Source organism: Brachyhypopomus gauderio, chromosome 5 (assembly GCF_052324685.1).
Source record: "Brachyhypopomus gauderio isolate BG-103 chromosome 5, BGAUD_0.2, whole genome shotgun sequence".
Taxonomy (NCBI): domain Eukaryota; kingdom Metazoa; phylum Chordata; class Actinopteri; order Gymnotiformes; family Hypopomidae; genus Brachyhypopomus; species Brachyhypopomus gauderio.
In genome coordinates, this window is record NC_135215.1 from 13,234,525 (window position 1) to 13,259,121 (window position 24,597).

The 24,597-nt window shown below is 47.4% G+C and overlaps 1 protein-coding gene across 22 annotated transcripts in view; it reads right to left on the reverse strand.

The window, feature by feature from the left end:
* Window positions 1-7,946: 7,946 nt before the first annotated feature.
* Window positions 7,947-24,597, reverse strand: part of LOC143514526 (protocadherin gamma-A11-like) — a 123,455-nt gene continuing 106,804 nt past the window's right edge. For 21 of the 22 annotated variants that reach the window (XM_077005821.1, XM_077005836.1, XM_077005828.1 and 18 more), the window contains exons 2-4: window positions 15,540-15,598; window positions 11,348-11,445; window positions 7,947-10,129 (exon numbers count right to left, since the gene is read on the reverse strand). In XM_077005821.1, the coding sequence (XP_076861936.1) occupies window positions 9,855-10,129; window positions 11,348-11,445; window positions 15,540-15,598 (432 nt within the window). In that variant the 3' untranslated portion in view covers window positions 7,947-9,854. Of the gene's footprint in view, window positions 10,130-11,347; window positions 11,446-15,539; window positions 15,599-20,629; window positions 23,333-24,597 lie in introns of those variants that run through there. The other variant, XM_077005823.1, reaches the window with a different exon arrangement.

Sequence of the window (24,597 nt, forward strand, 5' to 3'; positions counted from 1 at the left end):
TGAGATACCATTCAGCCACAGGGATCTTATTGGAGAATGCTAACTAAATGTAGTCACATGATTATGACGGGTGATGGTTCATCTTACCCCACTGCCTTATCTTATACCATTCTCCATTGTGGATGGCATTTGCAGACAAAACAGCTAGCTTTGGTCTAATCTGCCTCTTGTGCAGTCCCAGGCGTAGTTTCAAGTGACATTGTGTCAGCAAGATGTCTCTGAAATCTGTATTTCCTGAATTGTTTTCCTCGGATACCTTGTCTGTCTCCTCCTCAACATACACAAAGGTTGGTATTGGTACCTTCTGTCAGCTGTCTTCCAGATGTTTGAAGCTTTCTGATCATTTCCAGAACAGTATGTTTAAGTCTTCATTTATCTTTGGGATCCGTTAACTGCTTTGTGAGGGGCAAAACTAGCTGTCAGTTTTGCTGACTATTCACAGTCTTCACTCAGGATCACCATGATGACAGTTTTTGTGCATCAGGGTAGATACTGAAGCCCGAAAGTGAGAACACAGAGCAGGACAGACACGTCAGGGAAGAGCAATCAAAAACAGATCTCAAGAACAAGGGCGGGAGGAGAAAAGAGATGGAGATCTGGGCATGATGAAATGATTAGGGTCGCGACTGAAGAGGAGACAACAGACCAGAGAAGTCTGAGTGAGTTCCTTTGTTCAAGGCAACCGCAGCAGTGGACCTTCTGCCATGGTGTGTGTGCACACACAGCTGCTTGCAGAGTGTTGCTGGATTACAACACTGTAGGCCACTTGAATGTCAAATTTTGGAACTTGAGTGTTTTGCACATGAAATGGTAAAAAAAAAATTGTCTATGAAAAGTGGCAGTTTGTGTGTATTCGTTTGTGCACCATTGTCAGTTTTATATTAAGCTTAACTAGGAAAGGGGCGGGCACCATTTATGTAATTTTTGTTTTATTTATTCTGTAAGTAAAGTCAGTTAGGAGATTTTTTTGTTTGTTTTGTTAGGGGGTTAGAGGTATGGTAGGAGTTTTTATTATTTTTATTTAGTTTTTATTATTGTTTTTGCTTGTTTCTTTTCTTGGGTGCTGCTCTCACCCACTTTTTCTCCCTGACCTTTGCACAGGGTGAGCTTCATAGAAAGTTATTAAAATTATGCTCGTTGGGTCAGACTGGTACATTTGTTATTCTTCGCTTCCATACATTCACCACATTTGAGTTGCTGTTCCTATTATAGCCTAGACCTCAGTTAAATGTGAGAGAGAGAAGGGGGGAGTGTAACATAATCCTTTGGTGTGAATCTTCAGTTCTTTCCTCTTACCCTGGTTTCAAGTAATTTATTCTCTCCTGCATTCTCCCCCCTCTGTTCTGCCTTATTATCAGCATGACTGTAGTAAAGACCGCAAAGTGTTGGCAGATAATTGGCTCCATCGTGGCCAGGCGAAACGGCCTCCACATTAGTATAATAATGAGCTCTGAACAGGCAAATGACCAATCAGAGACGAGGGGTATGATTCCCAGGCAAGCTGATTGGCTGGCTCTGTGTCCTTGTGGTCTCCAGGTAGCCGGGTGAATGTTGGAGAATATTTTAGCCTTTCTGAGGGGTGGGGTCAAAAGAGTGAGGAAAAAGAGGCACAACTAATACCACCTCCATGAGTGACGCTCTCTCTCTCTCCCTCTCTCTCTCTCCCTCTCGCATTGGAAAATTCACATTATTCTTGATCTGTGTTTCTTGGAGTTTTTTCTAGGAATGCTGGCACAGACCTGTTTGTGTTTCTTTCTCAGTCTAATCTGTCTGGGCCTGGACTGGCCTATATAAATGCCTGCCTTTCACTCTCTTCTTTCATCTTAGTAAAGCCTGAAATAAAGTGATCTGCACTTTTTCTTTCCCAGCTTGAGTTCACCTTTGGCCTAGAGTTTCTCCTTCATCCCAATTAGCATGGCCTGACTCGGCAGAAATTATGTTCTAGTAGAACAGCAGGGTGGAAGAGGGAGGTGAGTGGTGTAAACGAAAGACGTTTGATTAGCAAAGAAACATTTGTTCCTATTTAAATAATGATGATTGTCATTATAATCCAATGAATTCTATACTCTGGGATTTGCTTTCAGTTTAACACTATGGAACTTACTACTGACGTGGCATTACTTTGACCTGTACTCACATTGCTGTCCTCATGATTCACTTGTTTCAACCATACTAGCTATTTATTCAGGATATGAAGGATTCAAGTCCGAGAAGGGACTGCAGATCCAGTTAGCCTAGCTGGGCTAGCTTTGGCTAGCATGCCGAGTTTGGCGTGCATGCACAGAGCTGAAATGGCGCTTTGCTGAAACAGTATAATAACATGCTGAGTTTTGGCTGCAGATGACAGTGGCGATGTTTGGGATCAGCATTGTGTTATTAGAAACATAATTTCCATGTTCCATGCCAACACCATTTTGCTGTATAAGGAAGCCTACTTGAGCATCAGGGGTGAGGGTGTGGTAGAGCGAGGCTTGGGGAGGTCTGGAGGTGTTGGGCTGCCCGCGTTTGTCTTGATCTGCAGCTGAGTGATGTCTATACCTATGTACAGTGTTGTTCAGCATATATGTGTATTTAGTTGCCATGTGTGGGGATATGAGTGTGTGTTCATGTATTGAGCTGTATGCCCTCTGAATGTTAACTAGTATGAGTTAGCCCCTCGGGCCTCGTATTCTGAGCTTTTGACCACACACACACCCCCAGCAGGGGGAATGCAGACACACACCAGTGTTGAGCCTCTGGCTGTGTGTCTGAATCGGATCGCCATAAGTCAGACAAAACAGGACAAAATCTACCTGTGTGTGTGGTTGACTGAGATCGGCCTATGGTAGGGAGTTAGTAGTTGTGGTTGTCCTACATTAGCCAAAAAAGAGTAGAGGACAAGGATTGTGGGTAATAAATGTATGAAAGCCAGGCTGTGACAGAGGGTGTCTGTTAATGACTCACCAGTGCCCGCATTTCTCATGGATTGGCAGTGTTTTTATAGTAACTCAGTGGCTAAGTGATGAGATAACTGCACCAACGTCCGTTTGCTCCAGGCGTCCAGAAAAAGCCCCTTCTAAATAAGGCTGTTGTTCATTGTGTTCCCCAGGGGCAGTAGTGTGAATGTGGGAGCAGGGCAGATGGGTAGAGATCTCCTCACTCTGCTGATGTTGAAGGTCAAACATGCCTTGGCACCATTTGTTTCTCTTCCTAAGGGTGCTGTTATGGATCACCATGTCTTATATTCACGCAGTGAGGCTGATTACCGCATGCTGTGTGTGTGGGTCCCTTAAGACAGTGTGTCATATTAGTAATTCACACCAGAGCCCTTGGATGTGAGAGCACTTATAGGAAGGCATGACATCACCTTTTTTGGCTTGTTTCTGTGTGCTGCTTCTCTCCTCCTGTGTGTCAGCTATGACTGCTCTGAGGCGGATCTCCCCTGCTCTGAGGCGGATCTCTCCTGCTCTGAGGCTGATCTCTCCTGCTCTGAGGCTGATCTCCCCTGCTCTGAGGCTGATCTCCCCTGCTCTGAGGCTGATCTCCCCTGCTCTGAGGCTGATCTCTCCTGCTCTGAGGCTGATCTCTCCTGCTCTGGGGCTGATATCTTCTGCTCTGAGGCTGATATCTTCTGCTCTGAGGCTGATCTCCCCTGCTCTGAGGCTGATCTCTCCTGCTCTGGGGCTGATCTCTCCTGCTCTGAGGCTGATCTCTCCTGCTCTGGGGCTGATCTCCCCTGCTCTGGTTCTCTCCTGCTCTGGAGCTGATTGATCTCTCCTGCTATGGGTCTCTCCTGCTCTGGGGCTGATCTCTCCTGCTCTGGGGCTGATCTCTCCTGCTCTGAGGCTGATCTCTCCTGCTCTGGGGCTGATCTCCCCTGCTCTGGGTCTCTCCTGCTCTGGAGCTGATTGATCTCTCCTGCTATGGGTCTCTCCTGCTCTGGGGCTGATCTCTCCTGCTCTGGGGCTGATCTCTCCTGCTCTGGGGCTGATCTCCCCTGCTCTGGGTCTCTCCTGCTCTGGAGCTGATTGATCTCTCCTGCTATGGGTCTCTCCTGCTCTGGGGCTGATCTCTCCTGCTCTGGGGCTGATCTCCCCTGCTCTGGAGCTGATCTCCCTGCTCTGGGGCTGATCTCCCCTGCTCTGGGGCTGATCTCTCCTGCTCTGGGGCTGATCTCTCCTACTCTGAGGCTGATCTCTCCTCCTTCGGTTCCTCTGTACCCCTGCGTATGTGCCTGGTCTTCATACAGACAGATCTGCCCTACAGCAGTGGAGCAGCATAGAGAGTGCGCCGGCCTGCTCCTGGTTCATAAATGCCTCGGTGTGTGTGTGTGTTCATTTAAAGGTGCTTACAGCTCCTTAGCAAGGGTGCAGAGTGCTCTGAATGAGACTCGGAGCTTATCGTGCTTTTCTTCCCTCGTCTCAGTCCTGATTACCTTTGGCCAGCTTTCCCATCCCCCTCCTCCTCAGGAGGATAATCCTCCACTCTGTTTGTGCTGTGTTTTGTGGTTAGACATGTTCACAGGACTTTAAAAGTCTTTTGAAAGATTTTTAGCTGTTCTTTTGTGTTTCCCCGATCCCAAGCCAAATCCTAAATTCTGGAAAGTGTAATTGTGTGTGTGATGGGGGGCACGGCCTGTGAGTGGAGAGGAGTGAGATTACTGCACTAGTGCTCTGCCTCAGCTACAACATCTGTCTCCTGTGTACTTCAAGAGAACAAAATGAAAGTGAACAGCATCAATATTTACACAGGATGAAAAGCAACACATGCAACAGAGCCGCAGTGGGGCAGAGAAGGGAAGATTGGGGTAGAAGTGGATACCTTTGCAACATGTACTGTGATTTAAAGCTGCTTTCAGTACACACTCTCAGAACCTCACCAGTACCACTGGAATGGAGTTCGTAGCGTTCATAGTAAGCTTTTGGAAGCATGCATGTAGCGTGCGGAACCAGCCTGCAGTGGATCTGGGATGAACGTAGATTCATGTTTGCTCATTGTGTCTTTGCCACGGCGACAGATTTCTGTCTCTGTGGAAGTTGGAGCACGTTGCTGGTGCTGCTACCGAAAGCTTTGGCTCCCGTGTGGCGCCTGTGATGTCACGCCTGTGTCATAGCCTCCTCCGTGTCATAGCCACCTGCATGTGACAGCCTCCTCCGTGTCATAGCCACCTGCATGTGACAGCCTCCTCCGTGTCATAGCCACCTGCATGTGACAGCCTCCTCCGTGTCATATCCTCCTCTGTCTTCTACCTACGCTCCTCACTCACCATAGCGCTGTGTGTGACGTCCCTGTCCCTGTGTGAGACGTCCCTGTCCAAGACTATGCTGCGTGTTTACAGGTCCTTACATAATTAATGTGTGGGTGTCCTCTCTCTTCACACATGGTGAAGCAAAGAGAACTGAACATGGACCCACTGATTCAGGAGGCTTCTTCTTCTTAGAGACCTGCTTAGCTCTCTGTGATCACACGATCATACTTCTGCCAATTCAATCATTTCCATTTTGCAAGGTCACCTCATTTCGGTGATAGTCAGGTGCAGTTATCTTTATGACTACAGAACATATTAGATGACTTGAAATATCTGATATACTAGACTCCTGATATGCATAAAGCTTTGGTAAACGGGTCAATCACAGTGACATGACTGAAAATGTGCTTTTGGTAATGCAGACGTGAACCTGTTACAGTGACTGTTATTTAAACACCTTTCCTGATGCTTGAAGTCTCTCAGTCGAAGGTTCTTCTTTTAACAGAGCACATGAGGGAGACCCTTAGACCCCCTGAAGATGTCAGAGCTAACCACACATTTCCCACTAGAGCAACATGCGGCAACCATCGTTAGAGGAGGCAGACTGCTACAGAGATTTCCTTTAATGTTCAGATGTCCTGTTTCACATGTGGAGAGGGGGGGGGGGGTTGTTTTGTGTAGCAAAATCCCGTATGTGCAGGAAACATTACAAGCTAAGTAGTAATATTGTAAACTAACATACTAGTACTGAGTACTTATCATCTTTAGAAGTAATTCTTAAACAATGACGAAGTTAACCTGCATTCTTAAATGATGTACTGACAGGCTGTGAGCAGAACGAGATTGTGTGCATGTTTAGAGATTTGACTTTGCTGTCATGAGAATGTGAAGACACATGTCCTGGGGGGTGGACCAGCGTCTTGGAATATCCCCGGCTGTTGCCAGGGAAGCTGGGCAACACCTGTCGCCATGGCACTGAAGGCTGGATGCAATGCTTTCTCAGCGTAGCATGTCTAACGTGCTTAAGAGTCGCCCTCGGTGTCCCTCTGTGTGTCTTCACATTCACAGCTCAGTGAACTGACCACTGTGCTCTGATGCTAATACGCCTGGCAGTAAAGTGGGGGACCTGGTGTTTGTGTTGGACACTAGCGATCTGTGTTTAGTTTACAGCCTCTGATGGCTGCTCTTTGGGGACAGAGTAGCCTAATAGTCCCTGAAGAAGGGATTTATTTTCTTGCCTTTGCTTTTTCACCGAAACATTTCGAGATGCCCCTCACAAGAAGAGAGACAGTTGTTCTGCTAGCAGTGTGTGTGTGTGTGTGTGTGTGTGTGTGTGTGTGTGTGTGTGTGTGTGTGTGTGTGTGTGCGCATGCATGTGTGTGACTCAGATTGATTCATTCCGTCTTCTCAACAAACGGGTATTTATCACTCTTCAACTCTATGAGAAGGGGGAAGAAGAAGAGAGTCTAGGGGTCATGCACCCTGATGCTACATCACTGACCTGATCAGTTTTAAAACTTAGCATTTGCACTTTGACCTTTGTTTCAGTTTCGAGACAACAGACAATAGTGTATAGATTTACTAGTATCACTCCAGTGCCTGTGTGCATCATTTCAATCCCAGTTCCCAGCTGGTGCACTGGTGAGAATCCTTGTCTGTATTCCTGTCTCACAGCTGACAAAATGCACCAAGATTTTGGCAGAGGAAAGAGCCTTTCATGGAGAGAAAGAGAGAGAGAGAGAGAGAGAGAGAGAGAGAGCAAATGAGAATGAATCAAAAATCGAAAAGTAAAAACAGGCATGAAAGAGAAGTCTGTTAGCCAGTCCAGCTTCTTTCTCTCTCTCTCTCTCTCTCTCTCTCTCTCTCTCTCCCTCTCTCCCCCTCCCTCCTCTTTTCCTTGCCCTCTGGAGAGCTGAGCATGTGTAAAGATCTGCCTGTAGATGCGAGTTTAGTTAGCATTGCCTCTTCTCATCTTCAGACCAGGCCACACGATCCTGCGTGCTGTTGAGGTGCCAGTGAGGTGAACCTTCTGAGTTCCAGTGCATAAGGAAGGTGTGGTAGGTGTGAATCACCATGCAGAGACACTTCAGAGGAATGCGCTTACCAGCAGTCTAGATTCTTAAAAGTAGAAATGACACCTGGTGCACATCATTTGTATTCCACAATGGTAAATACCTATGGTTTCTTAATAGGAATTAACTAATATAATCATTAATATTCAAAACATACCACATTCGTTGCAGTTTCAATGGGAATACTGATCTCGGAGTATAATTTAGGCTGGTTGTGGTGTGTTTCCCAGAATAACACAAATGCATGTGGACTGAACGTTGTCATTTAATGTCAGTGTTCTGGAGTCGTTATGACCTCTTTTAGTCCCTGAGCTTTGCTCTGTGTGTGAGGTATCATGGAGCACCGTCTGCAGAGTGGATCCTCTGCACCATTTGAATGTCTGGCTCTTCTCCCTGTCCACACAGATGCGGAGAACATCGCTAATTTTTCATCCCTTGATTTATACGCAACTTTCTGAACGTTCATAAAAAGACGTCACAACTGCGGCGTTTGCTGGGTGCCACACTCGTGCTGCAGTTCCTCCAAACACACAGGTGACGTTAGTGTTTAACAGGAAGAGCATCTGTGATTTCACTGATTTTTGTTTCCCCAGATGACATTAAATATGGAAATAATGCCAGAATATCACAATCAAAAATGTGCAGAATTAATGAGTTCAGAATGTTTTATTTGAAATGTCAGTGTTCAAGAGAAAATAAAACAGCAATATAAATTATTAGCATATAACAGAAGAGAAACAGTGAAGCACGGGGAGGTTATAAGCAGCACCAGCAGTACTGAGCATTACAGCATGGCACACACACAATAGTCATAGCTGCTTCTCCATACACACATTAAGAAGCAATCTTGCACATATGCACAATAGGAACCACAAAATAAGGGTGAGGATTTTAGGAGAGTTAGGAGGGTTTTTGTATTGTTTGAGTGTCTTTCTTTAAAGGGTGATCAGAGAGCAAGAGAAGAAGAGAGAGAGAGAAAATGAACACAGAAATGTATGCATAAATGACAAATTTCTAGTCTACATCACCTTAAATTCTTAGAAGTTAATCTTTTTATTTACAGTCGCATTAGTCCTTCATATACTACATTACTACTTCTGCAACGCATTTTCCAGAACATTTAAGTATTTGTTTTTATTTTTTCTTGTTTTACTACAAAATAAAAGTTATGCAACACATTCCAGTAGTAAGCCTGTGTTTGAGGCTTAGAATCAGAAAAGGTTTTTATTATTGGATGAGCTTTGTGCACTAAATATCCTCTGAATAGGGTTGTTTTCTATGTACAAGTTGCCATTTCATCACTGAGTGGAAGGGTTATAAACAACTACAAGCTGTGAAAGAGAACGGCTGAGTGCTGGACTGTGAAGTGGACCGCTGGTGAACAGGGCCCCTACTCTCATAAGTGGGATTTCCTTCAGCTGTGACCTTGAAACTCAACCTGTGCTAGGTCAGTGCGGGAATCGTTTTATGATGATCGTCAGCACATAGTCGTGGTTTTAATCATTACAAAATAAAAGCCCCAAAATACTTCTGAACTCAAGTGAAGACAGACTACTGCAGCTTCACTACTGTTCATGTGTTCTTGAACAATGGATCATTCTGGACTAGCAGCTGTTGGTAATACACTCTGGCTGTTAAAGTACACATACTTATTTTGGCTCTGGAAACTTGCCAGAAACAGAAAATAGTTAAAGATAGTGAAAGAGCATTTTCAAAAGGACTACAATTAAACTTCATTCTAAAGTCCGACTGAATGCTTTAAGTTTCAGGGCTGTTCTTTCCCAACCTGTTAGGATGTCACTGCTTCATGCATTAACAATGACCTGTGTGATTACAGAAAAGACTCTAAAAAGCAGAAACCTCACACTGCGGTACATTCGGAGGAACTCCAACTGTGGAAGACTAAGCACAGCAACGCCTGGGAAACAGACAAAAAGATGCAAAAAAAAAAAAAATGAAATTCAAAAAATTAAATGTACATACAATAAAACACCTTTTGAGTGAAGCTAGGAAATACAGCATCGGATATGGAGTATTGTCATGATCACAAATTTGTCAAATTCATTGTCATTAAAATCCCCACCACAGGTTACCCTTCTCCCTTTGACTGAAGCAATACAAGATCGTTATGATGTATCTGAAGTGTTATATGTCCTCAATACTAGATATATGTAAAAGAACTGTCCTTCAAAATATTATGCATTATTCTTTAAAAATGATTTTTTCCAAGTTCACTCTCCAATCTTCAGGAACATTCATCTCGACAGGAAGTCAAGTGGAACATTATTACATGGCAGCGGATGACGGGACTGAATGAGATGGAGTTGCTTGCAAACCCGTGGCAACCAGGAGCGGAGTGCTAACCTTCAGACAGCGGTAAACAGACATGCTCTTGCTATTTTCTGCTGTTTCCTCTGTCCTAGTTGTCACTTCATAAAAAAGAAGCCATCACCACGCTCACCACCCCCACTCCACCCTCTACCATCCTCATCTCTCCGTCTCCACCCTCACACCAGACCCGACCTCCACCCCGGCTCCTCCCCACCCCTCCTTCACTACTTCTTCTCCTTCTTGGTGGATTTCTTCTTGCAGGCGGGTGTCTGGGCTTTGGGCGGCTCGCCCTGGCCGTCGGGTGTCTGGGGCGGGGGCAGGGCCTGCTGTGGGGGGAGGGGCTGGATCTGCTGCCCGCCGGCCGTCAGCGTGGCGGTGCTGCCCGGGATGTAGACGTTCTGGCGGTAGTCGGGCACGTGCTGCAGGGTGAACTGGGGGCTGTAGCGTGTGCTGAGACCCATGGTGCCCGGCCCCAGCGTGTTGGTGGCCTCACTCACTTCTGCGGGGGAGAAAAGGCAAGGACTGGTAAGAGAGCGAAGACGACAGGTGCTCGGACCCTTTTGTGTGTGTGTGTGTGTGTGTGTGTGTGTGTATGTGTGTGAGCCCATGCTAAATGCTGCCAGACAGCCCTTCTAATAACTGCTGTGGCCTCTCACACTGCAGGTCTGGGGGTGTGCAGGGCAGTCCCATGTCCTACCGGGCCTCACCGTGACCCGTCTGGATATGCTCTCCTCGTCCCTCTATTGTCCCGTCTTTGACACCATCCAGGACACGTGTTCTGCACGCCAAACATGTGCTCATGGAAAGTCGGGAGGGAGAGCAGGTTTTGCAGGGGAGAGGGCCGTGCCAGGAACAATGGAAATGATGACTACGCTCCTCCGGTCTGACTCAAATTACTGGGCACTGGAAGTCCAGGCTCTAAACGCAACTGTTTGTTTTAGTCTACGAGTGCCTCACATGATGCTCTGAGAAACTGCTAAACGATCGGTTCTGTCTTGTTGTGTAGATGCTGTGGGTGTAGACTCCAGCAGTAGAATGGAGGTGTGGAGATAGGAGGAGTTAAAAGTGTGGGGGTGGAGGTGGGTGGGGGTTGTTCTGAGCTCTCCTCCGTGCACATGTGCCTTGTGTTTACTGCTGTGGTTCAGATGAGCTGATAATAAAGTGTAGGGTAGAAACACTGTGGCGCTGTGGCACGGTACAGTCAGAAACATTCAAACATTTGGAATTTGTGATTCAAGTAAAACCAGGTTTAATTACAGATTTAGCAAGAGTCTGTTGTGCTCTTCCAATATGTTTATTTGTTTTGTGATGATTATAAAATCAGTAGGGAAGCATTCTTTTAACATGTCATTCTTTTAACATGCCATTTTGGCACTAAAACAAAAAGAAAATAACATGTTTGACTGAATTCGCATGTATGTGTTGTTTAGAAGTCAGTGGTAAATACAGAGCAGGCTTCATCACAGAGGCTGTTAGCCTCCCCTCACGCAGATGTAGTCCGTTATGTGCGGAGACCTCCGGGAAGATGGGGCAATTAGGGCAACACACGCCAGACGGGAACGGAGGGGAGAGGACGCCAAGGGCAGATGAGGGGGGCAGGGGGTAAGAGAACAGGGTTACTGCACTATACACACTCTTATAGTGTGGAAGAGGAAAGACAGACAGGCGGGACAGAGCAGGACAAGCGTACGGGACAGACGGGGGCGACGGGTCTCACCGTTGGCGGCGGCCATCAGAGCCTGGAGCTGCTCGGCTTCCGTCGGGGGATTGGGCCAGGGTCCAGTTCCCATGGCAACCTCCGGGGTGGCAGCGGCCCTGCAGTAGAGGGGCAGAGGAGAGGTGACCTTGTAGCCATGGTGATGTCCTGCAGGTGCAGGGTGTGGCTGTCCAGTGCTGCTGTTCAACACTTTACACTCTAAGGCGCTTTACAGATTTTTGTCTTTCATATACAAGTAACTACCTGGAGGTAATGACACATGTTCAACTTTTATTTAAAAAAAAAGAATGACTGTGTTGCACACACTCGTGCACACACTCGTGCACACACATGTGCAGGTGTTTAACATTGTTCACCCTGCATGTTGTCCTGAACAGCACTATGTTGTAAAAATGTAAAGTTAATGAGAGCAGAAACAGAGGGGTAACAGCTGCCTGAAAATAAAAGCTCACACCACACACACAAACACACACACACACACACACACACACACACACACACACACACACACACACACACACACACACACACACACACTCTCTCTGGCACTCAACCACGGAGAATTTACATCTGGGCCGAGTTGAGCTTCAAAGGCTTGTTTTTAAACTCAGTAATTTGCATCTACAGAGAACAAAAGCAAAAGTAGCACAGATCTTTGTAACACACACACACACACACACACACACACACACACACACACACACACAGAGCTTTAGGAGATGTATGCAGTTTTCATTAATGGTGGTTTTCCTGGTTACCAACAGAAAACAAACACACTTCAGCCACAGTATTTACCATCTCCACATAACACACAGCACTAAACAAGATTAAAGTTGCCATGCAGTCCTTTACCACACAGATTTAGGCTAATGGGTCGATTAGCGCTTTCAATGGGGGTATAAACGGTTTTCACAACCTGTATTAATTATGTAAACCAGACAAGCAGCACTTCCTGTTTATAGCAGCAGCACTAGGACAGGAGTTTCAGTCCTGTTTCGGGAGAAAATGATGCTACATCACTGTGTGCTAGTGACGAGACTGGAAAATAAGTAAGATTTTAAGTCAGGTGGGTTTGTTTGATTATTTTTGTCATACAGCAAAAGTTCATTACAGTGAATGTAGCAAGTCACTGAAATTAATTATTAAAAGCAAGACTCCCTCGAATACTCTTCCCAGTCAGCCACTAGGGTTGGTTTGAAGCTAAAGGCACAGGACAGGGGGTTTGTGTGGCTGGGCATTGAAGGGGTTAAAGGGGATGTTGGGGTCTTATGGGCTCCCACTTCCTGCTTTATACCAGCTGGGAGGCTGATGGGTGAGACTGCAGCACAGCCTCAGACTCTCCGGGGAATCGGGAGGCAATTAAGAAAAAGGGCTGAGGACACACCCACACCCTGGACACACCCGCATCCTGGACATGGATGAGGACACATCCGCACCCTGGACACACCCGCACCCTGGACACGGATGAGGACACATCCGCACCCTGGACACGGATGAGGACACACCCGCACCCTGGACACGGATGAGGACACACCCGCACCCTGGACACGGATGAGGACACACCCGCACTGAACGGCAGCCCGGGGGAAAGGGAAGAGAAATGATATGGCGGCTGTGGAAAATCTGGGAAGAGCGCACAGGGCGACTCGAACAAGGTAAAGGAAAACAACACAGGAGAGAGAAGATATGGGGGCGCGGCCAGATGCTGCCCACCAGGCCCCGGGACCGGGCTCAGGATGCCGGGCCAAAACGGAGGCGCGCGGGACCGTGCGGGACGGAGGAGGGACGGAGCAGCTCGCCGTCACCGGGGCAACCCACAGCAATCCACTCAAATGGCCCCTTCCAGATCAGTCAGAGTGCTTTATACATAAAACTTAACATTAGATCATCTGATCTGAGTTCAGATTAGTGTAAGAAAAGGCAGATCAGGTCAGATGTTTCTCTTTTTTTATATCAGACAAAAATAAGCATAATCAGCAGAATATATGATGCCGGTTTAGTCATGTCTAGTTTTTGGGATTCCAACGTTATCATTAAGCCTCTCCAGAGTCTCGGTCCAGATCAGACGCCTCGTTTGTCCCTAATTAGCCTCTCTCCACCCGCAGAGATAGAGCATTTCCTCTGGTCAGCGTTATAACAGCCAGTGGTTATATAATCACTTCCTGTGGTCAAGACTGCAGGCCGTCGGTCAAAGCCATGAAAAGATCAGACAATCGCCCGCCCACACACACACACACACACACACACACACACACACACACACACACACACAGCAGAAAGCAGCAGCTTTTACAACAATACAGCCTTAATCTTATCTGTAAAACAAAAACACAAAACCCTAGAAAGTAAACACTGTAGAAAAAAAAAAAATTTATTTTATTAAAAAACACCAGTGTCCCCAAGAGCTTCCAGTCAGGCATTACAATCTCTGTCTGCATGGCTACGCCCACCTAGAGTTTTTCTAGGACTCTGAAGGTCTACGAGAAACAGAAGCTAGTATAATGCCCTGAACACAACACACGCCACACACCATGACCGCACAAACCACAACCCAAACACACAGCACACACCACTGCCGCACAAACCACAACTCAAGACCACACGGAGAGAAAACGGGCCCTCTATTCCAACTGCCATGATTCTGATCCTCTGCACCAAATCTACATTTGATTTCTTAACTTGCTTCTCCTTCACACAGATGTGGAAAACACAGTTTGATCTTTCATCCCAACCGTCAGTAACAGGACAGCGTGCGTTCAGAGGACCTAACAGGACAGCGTGCGTTCAGAGGACCTAACAGGACAGTGTGCGTTCAGAGGACCTAACAGGACAGCGTGTGTTTAGAGGACCTCCACTGCTGTAAGTGTGGGCTTGATGTTTTTCATTTCTCAAACAAGGTTCATTTCTCAGACAGGAATGTGTTGTGTAACATGCATTGTGAAAACTGTTGCAGATTGAGCACTGCCTGGCTGGCCAGAGGGTATGGAGGACTGAGAAAGACCTGCCCCTGCCCCTGCCCCTGCCCCTGCCCCAGCCCCTGCCCCTGCCCCAGCCCCTGCCCCTGCCCCAGCCCCTGCCCCAGCCCCTGCCCCAGCCCCTGCCCCAGCCCCAGCCCCTGCCCCAGCCCCTGCCCCTGCCCCAGCCCCAGCCCCAGCCCCTGCCCCAGCCCCTGCCCCAGCCCCTGCCCCAGCCCCTGCCCCAGCCCCAGCCCCAGCCCCAGCCCCTGCTCCAGCTTCTGCCCCTGCCACTACCTTGTGGTGTGGGGAGGAATGCAGGATGTTACAGTTGCTTATGAACAGAGTGACATGTGGCCTCTGCTCCAGTCAGCTGGGGGACTGAACACAGGAGTGTGGGGCGAGTGTGTGGGGCGAGTGTGTGGGGCGAGAGTGTGGGGCGAGAGTGTGGGGCGAGTGTGTGGGGCGAGTGTGTGGGGCGAGTGTGGGGCCTATTGTTGTCCTTGCCTTCTTTTTTCCTATCTCATGGTCTGGCCCTCATCTTTTGTTTATTTTCCATTTTTCTTGCCTGCAGTCTCTCTGTCTGTGTCCAAAATCACATCAGGAGGGGGAGAGACAGCAGACATTTTGTAGAGTACAGAGCTGCTGGAGGGAAATGGGTGACTGCTCTCTCCTCTCCCAGACTTGTGTCCCTCCTGCCAAACTGCTTCCTGTCAGCTCACTTTAGCTCACTTGTGTCCTGTTCTGTCTGTTTCTCAGGTGTGTGTGTTGGGTGCATCTTATCCAGGCCAGAATGAACATGCAAACGTCCATTACTTTGTGTGCTCATGTTATTTTGATAATGAGAGAGAGAATGAAAGTGAGGGAGGAAGACATGTTTCTATTTGTGTGTTTAAGGAGGAAGACGCGTTTCTATTTGTGTGTTTAAGTCTGGGCCAAATGTTCTGTGTCCTGTCTCCTGCTGTCAGGAGCAAACATTAGCCTTGGCATCATCAACCACACACACATGCACCCACACAAACAACACTCCTCTTTCATACAACAGCACCTTTACACTCTCTCCATCTTTTGATCTATTCAAAGCTCTCTGGGCTTTTTTTTAAACATTCAGCACATTGACAGATCCTGAAGTCCTTGATCTAAAACAATACATACACACCGCTGGAGGGAGGAGGGAGGGAGAGAAAGAGAGAGAGAGAACAAGGAATGTGTGCAAATCTTAATATTAATAAACTCACCCGCTGGGACCAGGTCTCTGATTCTGGGTGAAACGCCAGTCAGTGTTGGGTGGTTTTTGCTGTAAAGATAAGAAAGGGTTTCAACTTCAGAAAACTCTTAATCTGCCTGAATACCCATTCCAGGACCTCTTCAACCACAGCCTGCTGTTGGCATGGAGGTGGAGGTGTAGTTTATGTGGATGTCACTATATAAACTTACAGTAGCAGATGCACCTCAGTAAAATGAGTTTCTTTCCCACAATCATTCAAAAGAATTGACATAATAGGTGTGCATGTATGCAAATATAGTGCAGGGGTGTTCACATGTGCGTGCAAATATATTCCTAACAGCTACATTCTGTCTACTTCTCTGGATGTACTCTGAACTCTGCCCTGTTTCAAACTGATAACCTCCACCAGCCCAACAGGGTGATGGAGCAGAGGCCAGCGACGTGCCTGCAGGGCGGCGCTCTCGCGCACAGCCCCCCCAAGGGTCCCAGCCACAGGAAACGCCAGCGGCTGTGTGGAGCCCCAGCTGGCACACAGAGCCGCCATTGTGGTTACACTGCGAGGACGGGCACACACAACAGAAGAGGAAGCGTTCAGGACAGTGCAAGAACCAGAAGAGCCCTGGAGAGAGCTTCTCATCTTCATACAGACAAAAGAGAGCGTGAAAGAGGAGTAGAGAGCACAACGCCACTACTGCTCAACACTTAAGAAACCCCCCACTGCACCACACGATCCATCAGCACACAGACATGGCACATGTGAGTGGAACTGCAGTGAGCAGATCTCCCCCCAGGAAGTCTGGACATGTACACTGAAACAAAGCACTCAAATGTCAAGTACATGCAGGTGCAGTTTCGGAAAAGTCACTGGACCCATTCATGCTCCGGGTCTTGATGTTGTTAGTGTAAATAACCAATCGTGGTCCATGTGGACAAAACAGGGGTGTGGATAATACTGCTGCCCTAGCCAACTAGGGAATTACAGCTCCCAGTGTGTTGGGTCTGGAAACTGAAGGTTACAAAAGGAACAGGGAGAGGGAGAGAGAGAGGGATAGAGAGAGAGAGAGAGAGAGAGAGAGAGAAAGGGTATGAGGAGAGTCAGAAGTCAGAGAGACCCCCCCGGGGTGAGGCATGATGTATCCAGCACAGAGCCACACCTCCCCCAGTTCCTCCCCCAGTTCCTCCCACCTCCCTCTTCCTTCCCCGCCCCCTTCTGATAAAAGCAACCATGTATCATTGGTTTCCCTTCTGCTCTCAGTTTAGGCCATCAACTAGAACACAGGAGGAAGGAAAAAATCCTGTGCTTTCCAAAATGGCTGCCGAGGGGCCCGACATTCCAGCGGCATGACGATGCGAGCGGCTCTGTGCTCTTCCAAGGTCCTGACGGCAAGGTCGTGATTCCCCCCCCCGAAAGGCACGGGAGAGGGAGAACAGCACTGAGTCACAGCTACACTGCACACTGCCACGCTTTACAAGCCCCTCACAATACGTGGAGATGTTGAACGTTACATTAATAGGGTTACTGAAGCCACCAGATGGAATACTGGCACTGTAAGAAAAAGATGACATCTCAAAACCCATCTTGTTCGCATTGGAGTGACTGGTTTGCAGATTAAAGTATTAAAATGATATCAAGAAATTTACTTTAGTGTAAAATAGATATAGCAGTAGTATGTTTGTCATAGGTAGATCATAGGTGGACTATTTACAAAATAGCATTAAAACTAAAGTCATTATGAGAAGTACTGGTATAACTGTGTAGAGTCTCTAACACTGCCTGGCAGCTTCAATGACAAAACGCCTCTTCCTGCTGCTTCCTGCACCCACAGAGCTCCAGAACGGTTTGGTGTATCCCAGCTTGTGACACGCACGTTAAATGGGCTCTTATGAAGCAGATAAATTCATCGTCTACTCACTCAATACAGTTCAGGTCCAGCACCAGAGCTGCAAAACACTGCGTTAAAAAAAACGATAAAAAGACAAATAAATAAAAAACAAGTCCAAAATAACCCATGGAGACACTATGACTCAACCAGCACACTCATGGACGCCCATGAACACAGGCCAGCGCTGGTCGTGTGTTGACACTCGCAGCCTGCTCCTGTCGCGGAGACCATTAACAGAGCACTCGATTTCAACACAACCTGTAGGCCATTTCCAACATGAGGTTAACCTAAATCACAGCTCCCAGCTCTCCTGGGTCTTACCGTGACACTGTGTGTTTAAGCAAAAGACCTGAGGAGTGGAACCGGCCCGCTGCGGCTCGGTGGGTAAGAGATACTGGCAAGAGACCAGACTGCTGGTTTGAATTTCATTTGGAAAAGTGGTGAACAACAGAAGATTCTAGTGAGGCACCACAGTGAAATATCTGTTAAACAATCACACGGTGAGATATTACTATAGGCCACAGCATAAAGTAGGAGAGTGTGTGAGATACCAAAATAAAGCAGTGTGATGTTAGGAGTTAAATCCAAAATAAGAATGAAATCCTGTTGGAACAGACAGGAGATACACACTGGAACGGTACACCACGTCCGTTCTATCACCACACACACCACCACTGTGGTCCTGCACTAAACCAAACAACACGTGTCTGACTACACACGTATGCTGGGCAAGATGGCGCTGATCTTGGAATTGGAGGAACCGGATACACACACAGGGTTCCTGCCCAAAGCCAATACTACAGAGGGAACTCACTGACAGCAGCTGCTTTTTTACACACACACACACACACACACACACACACCCATCTAAGACAGGAGGCTACCTCATTCTTTACTTCAGGGAGGAAGTTCCTGTTACCTATTAATCTTTATCTACAATAATGTCTTCTCTCTGTCATGTACAAGCACTACTGTATCCAGGCAGTACTTCGTGAAAGGAAAACAAAACAAGCAAAACAAAGGAAGCCACAATGTTTGTATGATGATCACAGCTGGGCAGGAATTCATGACTCCGGCAGTCCTCACGACGGCAGTGGTCAGGACTTCTGATGCAATTTTCTGGAAACTAAACTGCAGTTACAAAGCAACAGCCAAACTTAGAAGAACTCTAACCTGGCTACGCTGATCCCTGCACGCTGTGATTTTGAAGTCTGTTCAGGACATTTCTGGAAATAATCTGAAGATACGCCAACCCACCGCAGGACTCACACCTGCATAATGTGCATCACTGCATAGGGTCGGACAAAGAGACCCGAGACACATTGCTGGTGTGTGTTAAAGTTCCAATACACACACACACACACACACACACACACACACACACACACACACACACACACACACACACACAAACACACATTTAATTGCTGACTGAAAGCATGACTCATACACTCACAGCTCTACAGGGGAAATAGGAAAATGAATTCTATAGTGTGCAGGAGGCTTAGCAGGAAAAGCCAACGAGGTCAGAGAACAGGATGAGGAAAGAGGAAGTGACCGGTGGGACCATGGCCCACTAAAACACAATTAGCTATTCAAGATGCTCAATGTCTTTAAAAATACTGCTGAACGTATATATATGGAAGGGAACCATAAGCTGATGCTTACATGATAATGACACAAAGAGTAAAACAGAATGGTCCTTCCATTACCTGAAATAGCACTGGGAGAACAGAACAGAGAGACCCTGCAGAACGCCGGGTGTAAAGGAGACTGATAGTGTAACTCAGGCTGTATAGAAACAGCAACACAAACACATGCAACTTGTGGTTTATGCTCTGTACCTAATCTACACTAGAAACTTTAGAGTCTAGACCTTCTGTCACTGTTTCATCTCACGTACCCACTCACAAAACACACACACGTACACACACACACCATGCACGTGTCATGCCAGAAAAGCCAGATGGTGTCCTCAGATCCCAAAGGCTAATATGACTCCCAAAGGACTAGCAGATGAGACCCAAGAGAGATGCTGAGAGATTGGAGAACGGGAAAACAAATCTGGCAGTCTCAGACTCGTCTCCCTGCTGCTCGCTGTAAAAATACTCTGTAAACCCAAGAGATTACACAGTCCCACTTCAACAAACAGCAGATAGGAATAACCTCAGGGCCTTCTACTTTACACAACACGATGCCAGCACAGGAAACGCAAACCTTTACAGAAGTTTGACTAATTCTGCGTTTCATTAATTAAGTACGGCAAAGCCAGAGCGAGAACTTTGGTTCAACTTTCACTATTTCAGTATGAAATAAAAAATCTAAGAACTGCGTACTTTTGCCAGTTACAGTGGAGAGGATTTCACTGGGTGGTAGAGGGAAGCTAGCATGGTGCTACAGGACGTCCGATTTCTGGTTACTAAGGAGATTTATTATGGGATTACCCAGAGGTGACACACTTGCCCATTAGTGGAGGTCACATGGCTCAGGGGTATGGGATCAATCACCAGCGTCCTGCACAACAGGAAGTCCAGTGTCACACAATGACCTTTGGCATCCTGTTATTCAGCTGCCGATTTCTCTCCACACCCTCCTCCACTCGGTCCTCCTCTCTCCTTTCCCAGTCTGTCCACCCTCCCTTCATCACCACCCTCATTCCTCTCAGCCCCTCCTCCCTGTTTCTCTCTGTCCTCACTATCTTCATCTTCCTCACTTCCTCCAAGTTCCTTTTCATTCTTATTCAGTTATTTCCACCTCAAGTGCCTTTTGTAATGTAATTGTCCAAATGTACTTCTGTCCTCGCTTCTCACCTTGTCATCCATTTTATAGCTGTTTCAAAATCACACTCTCTCTATCTGTCTATCTTTCTGTCTATGGCTGCAACATTTCCTTCCATCTGTCCTCTCTCTCTCTCTCTCTCTCTCTCTCTCTCTCTTTGACTTATTTGAATTTCTTATCTCTGCTGTCCTAGTTAGGATTATGGAAAACGTGCTTTTCCTTTGCATAATGGCCCATCTACAGCAGAACTGCATCCTGGGCAAAACCATGTAAGCAGAATCATGAGTCAGACCAATTGAATCACGAGTCAGACTAATGGAAAGTAAAAAAAAAAAGTGGTGCTGAGGTTCCGTGCTATAAGATCTGGACAGCCATGCGTGGGCAGCATGAGGGAGACCTTCACAGACAGAAATATTCAACATTTTAGCTGGGCCCTCACCTCATTGGCTGAGTTCATTAAGTGCTTCCTGGTTAGAGTCATGTTTAAAGTGTTGTTATGACTCAGCATGGGAGTCTTGACAAACACAAAGTCACTCCTGCTGGAGAGGGTGGAGTAACAGGGCCTGTAAGTGCGCGTGTGGGGATCCTGAGGGCCCCCCACCACCTCCATGTATCGAATGGGCCCATCGGTGTTCAGCTGGAGGTGGAGGTCCTTGTGGGCGCGGTGCTGGTAGGCATGCCTAGAACGGAAGCCCTTCCTGGAGTAGCAGCACGGCCAGTCCTCCCTGTGTCTGAGACACCGCACCACCAGCACCACGGTGGTCACCAGGAAAACCAAGGTGACGCAGCTCAACGCTATGATGAGGTACAGCGACACGTCCGTCATGCCGCTCGCCTTGAAAGGCGTCTTGTGGGTGTCCACCGGCACATCCACGCTCTTCTCCTCCACGCTGACCGTGACGGAGACGCTGGAGGACAGGGCTGGCTGCCCGTTGTCCTGCACCACCACCACGAAGGCGTAAGCGGAGCGCTCTCCGCCCCCCACCTCCTCGTCAGCCAGCTTGCGGGCTATGCGGAGCTCGCCGGTGTGCGCCCCGATCCGGAAGAGTGAGCCGTGGTCGCCGGGTGCCAGGCTGTAGAACAGCCAAGCGTTGTGGCCACTGTCGGCGTCGAACCCCACGATCTTGTTCACGAGGTGGCCGATGGAGGCGGAGCGTGGGACCGTCAGCTGGAGGCCCGCCTCCTCAGAGTGGGCGGGGTAGAGGATGATGGGCGGGTTGTCGTTCTGGTCCACGACGAAGACGTGCACGGTGACGTTGGAGTTGCGTGGCGGCGTCCCGGCGTCTTGCACCTGCACCTCGATCTTAAACGCGTTCATCTGCTCGTAGTCTAGCGAGCGCATGGTGAAGATGTTCCCGTTGTCTGGATTGATGTAGACGTACGACGACACAGGGCTGCCATTGACAACGGAGGTCAAGATGGAGTAGGTCAGACGTGCATTGTCGCCCAAGTCAGGATCCGAAGCAGAGACTGCCACTATGGCTGCCCCGGGGGCATTATTCTCTGCTATGTCTACAGAGTAAGAGGGCTGGGAGAACACTGGGGCATTATCGTTCACATCAGAAAGACTAACGACAAAGGTCTTCTGAGAGGACAGAGGAGGAGAGCCTGCATCTGAGGCGGTGACAACAACGGTGTACTCGGGGACACTTTCCCTGTCCAAACGTCCATCTGTGATGAGAGTGTAATGCTCCCCAAAGGCAGATTTCAGTTTAAATGGAAGCCCCGATGACACCGTTAACGTTACCTGACCATTTTTACCAGAATCCAAGTCTCTCGCGCTGATTAGTGCAATAACTGTGCCGACCTCTGCGTCCTCACTGATGGAGCTTGAGAGAGAGGTTAACGTCACGTCCGGAGTGTTATCGTTCACATCCGTTATTTCTATTTTAATGTTGCACGAGGACTCCATGGCGGGAGTTCCACCATCCCTGGCCTGAACAGTGACGTCATACACATCCGTTTGCTCATAATCCACCTCCGAGATAACACGGATCTCCCCCGTTTTAGAGTCCACGCTGAAAAGCTTGAGAACCCTATCCGGTGTGTATTTACTAAATAAGAATGATACTTCTCCATTCATTCCAGAGTCTGTATCAGTGGCATTTAATTTTGTGACAATAGTTCCAATAGGAGAATTTTCCAGGAGATTAACTCTTTTTACTGTTTCATCAAACACTGGTGCGTTGTCGTTCACGTCCAGAATCTTAATGAACAAGAGGGTGGTACCAGATTTCTCAGGTTGTCCACCGTCGATCGCCGTGAGCAAGAGGCGAAACGCGGCCTGTCTCTCTCGATCTAGAGGCTTTTCCAGCATGAGCTCTGGAAATTTACTGCCGTCGCTTTTTGTCTCGACTTTTAAGACAAAACAGTCGTTCGGAGCAAGCTGGTAAGTGCGCAGCGAGTTTACACCTACATCGGGGTCGTGCGCACTTTCCAAACGGAACCGTGTTCCTGGAGCGGCTGCCTCCGAAATCTCCAGCGAGGAATTTCTGGCTGGAAATTGCGGCGCATTGTCATTCACGTCAGCTATTTCAACAACCACGCGGTGCATCTCTAACGGGTCCTTAAGGACGATCTGAAGGTGCAGTAAACACGTTGAACTTAATCCACACATGCTCTCCCTGTCGATCGTCTCTCTAATTACTAAGGCACCGCTAACTGTGTTTATCTCGAAGTACTGAGCGTTAGATTCCGAAATGACGCGCACATTTCTCTTGGTAATCCACTGAGCGCTGAGACCCAAATCCATTGCTATATTCCCAACAAAAGTACCTGGTTCCTGCTCTTCTGCCACAGAATACCTGAACTCCCTGGACGCGCTCGAGAAGCAGGGCAAGGAGAGCGCGAGCCAGAGCGCGAGCCATTCCGAACAGCATCTCCTCTTTCTCAACTCCATTGTGAGCGCCTCCACAGAACTGGAGAAGAGTTTAAAGTTTGTTTTTTCGTAATTAATCCATATTTCCTTTAAACTGTCCTTACCATGCCTTTCGAAATTTGATCCGTCTGACGCGGAGTAATGTTAAAAGTTTTAAAGAGTCCATGGTGTCCAAAAACGCTTGGATAAATTAAAAAGCGAAAAAACAGAATTCCATGTAGCCGTCTCCCCAAACTCCCTGCGCTGACTGCGCCTCTCCGGCCGACAGGGGAGGAGCCTAGGCCACGCCGCCTGCCCATTGGTCGGGAGAGAGCAACAGGCTGTTCACACGCAAAAGTCTCCCCTATTCTGCGGAGCCACACACATTTCCCTACGGACCCAGAAGTGTGGTCGGTAGCTCCTAAGTTCAGAATGACTAAGGTTAAATGTTTTCAGTAAGCCAAGAAGGATGAAACGCGCTTGAATTTCAGTCTTCAACGGCACAGTTTTTTCACTGTATGAAATGTATTAAATATACAGTCTAAATATTAAACTCTATTTTCTGTGTCTAATAAACAAATGCTTGTTTTTTACTATTCCAGAGAAACAATTGTCGTTAAAGGGAACCAACGAAAACAGTTATCCCAAAATGAAATACATCAAAAGTAGCCTACACCGACAAGAATCAGAATCCATCATCCACCCGCTGTGTTTATGGCCATAGCTGCGAAGTGTCGAGCTAGCCACATGACGGCGTTGTTTCTAACAAGGCTCAACGGCTTCAAAGTTCTTATGTTCATGTTCAGACGCACAACATAAGAACCTCAACTCACCATGAAATATAGTCTAATATAACATAACCTTTGTAAAGATAGGTAAAAAGGGATTATGTTTTGTACAATGCTGTACATCACAACTTCACTTCTCCAGATAGGTATACTGATGTCAACACTACCACACACTGAAGCTTTATGACTCTGAGTTAAAGAATGTAAGCAATAAACAAGATCAGATGCACACTATTAAGACCAGCTTAACAGAGACAGAGAAAGAGATGGAGATGGAGAGAGGGAGAAAGGGGGAGAACATATACCATTTTTTAAAGCGTGCTTCTGAATACTCTTATCCATGATCACCTGCCGAACACTTTTAAAAGACAAAGAAAATAGATGACCCATGCATGAACTTGCTGACAGCTCACTCATACATTTCTTCATCATGGTTTCAGGTTATATAGCTGCACTTTGCACTTGTCTGCATGTAATTTCAGTTTCTGCACTGAAATAAGCAACACTGAAATAAACCCACAAAAACATAATTACAATGCATCTCAACATGGCCAGTAACTCACACACTGCTGTCCTGGTCTACTGCCACATGGTCCTTATACATGTCAGTGTATATGTAGAGTAGCCACCACAACCACAACAACATATTAAATATTAGGAAGCAGCCAGTTTACAAAACTCATTGTATCATACCAAATCCTCCCTCTCACCAACTGGCTGTTCAGAGGTGTGTAATGTGTGTGTAATATGTGCACACAGATA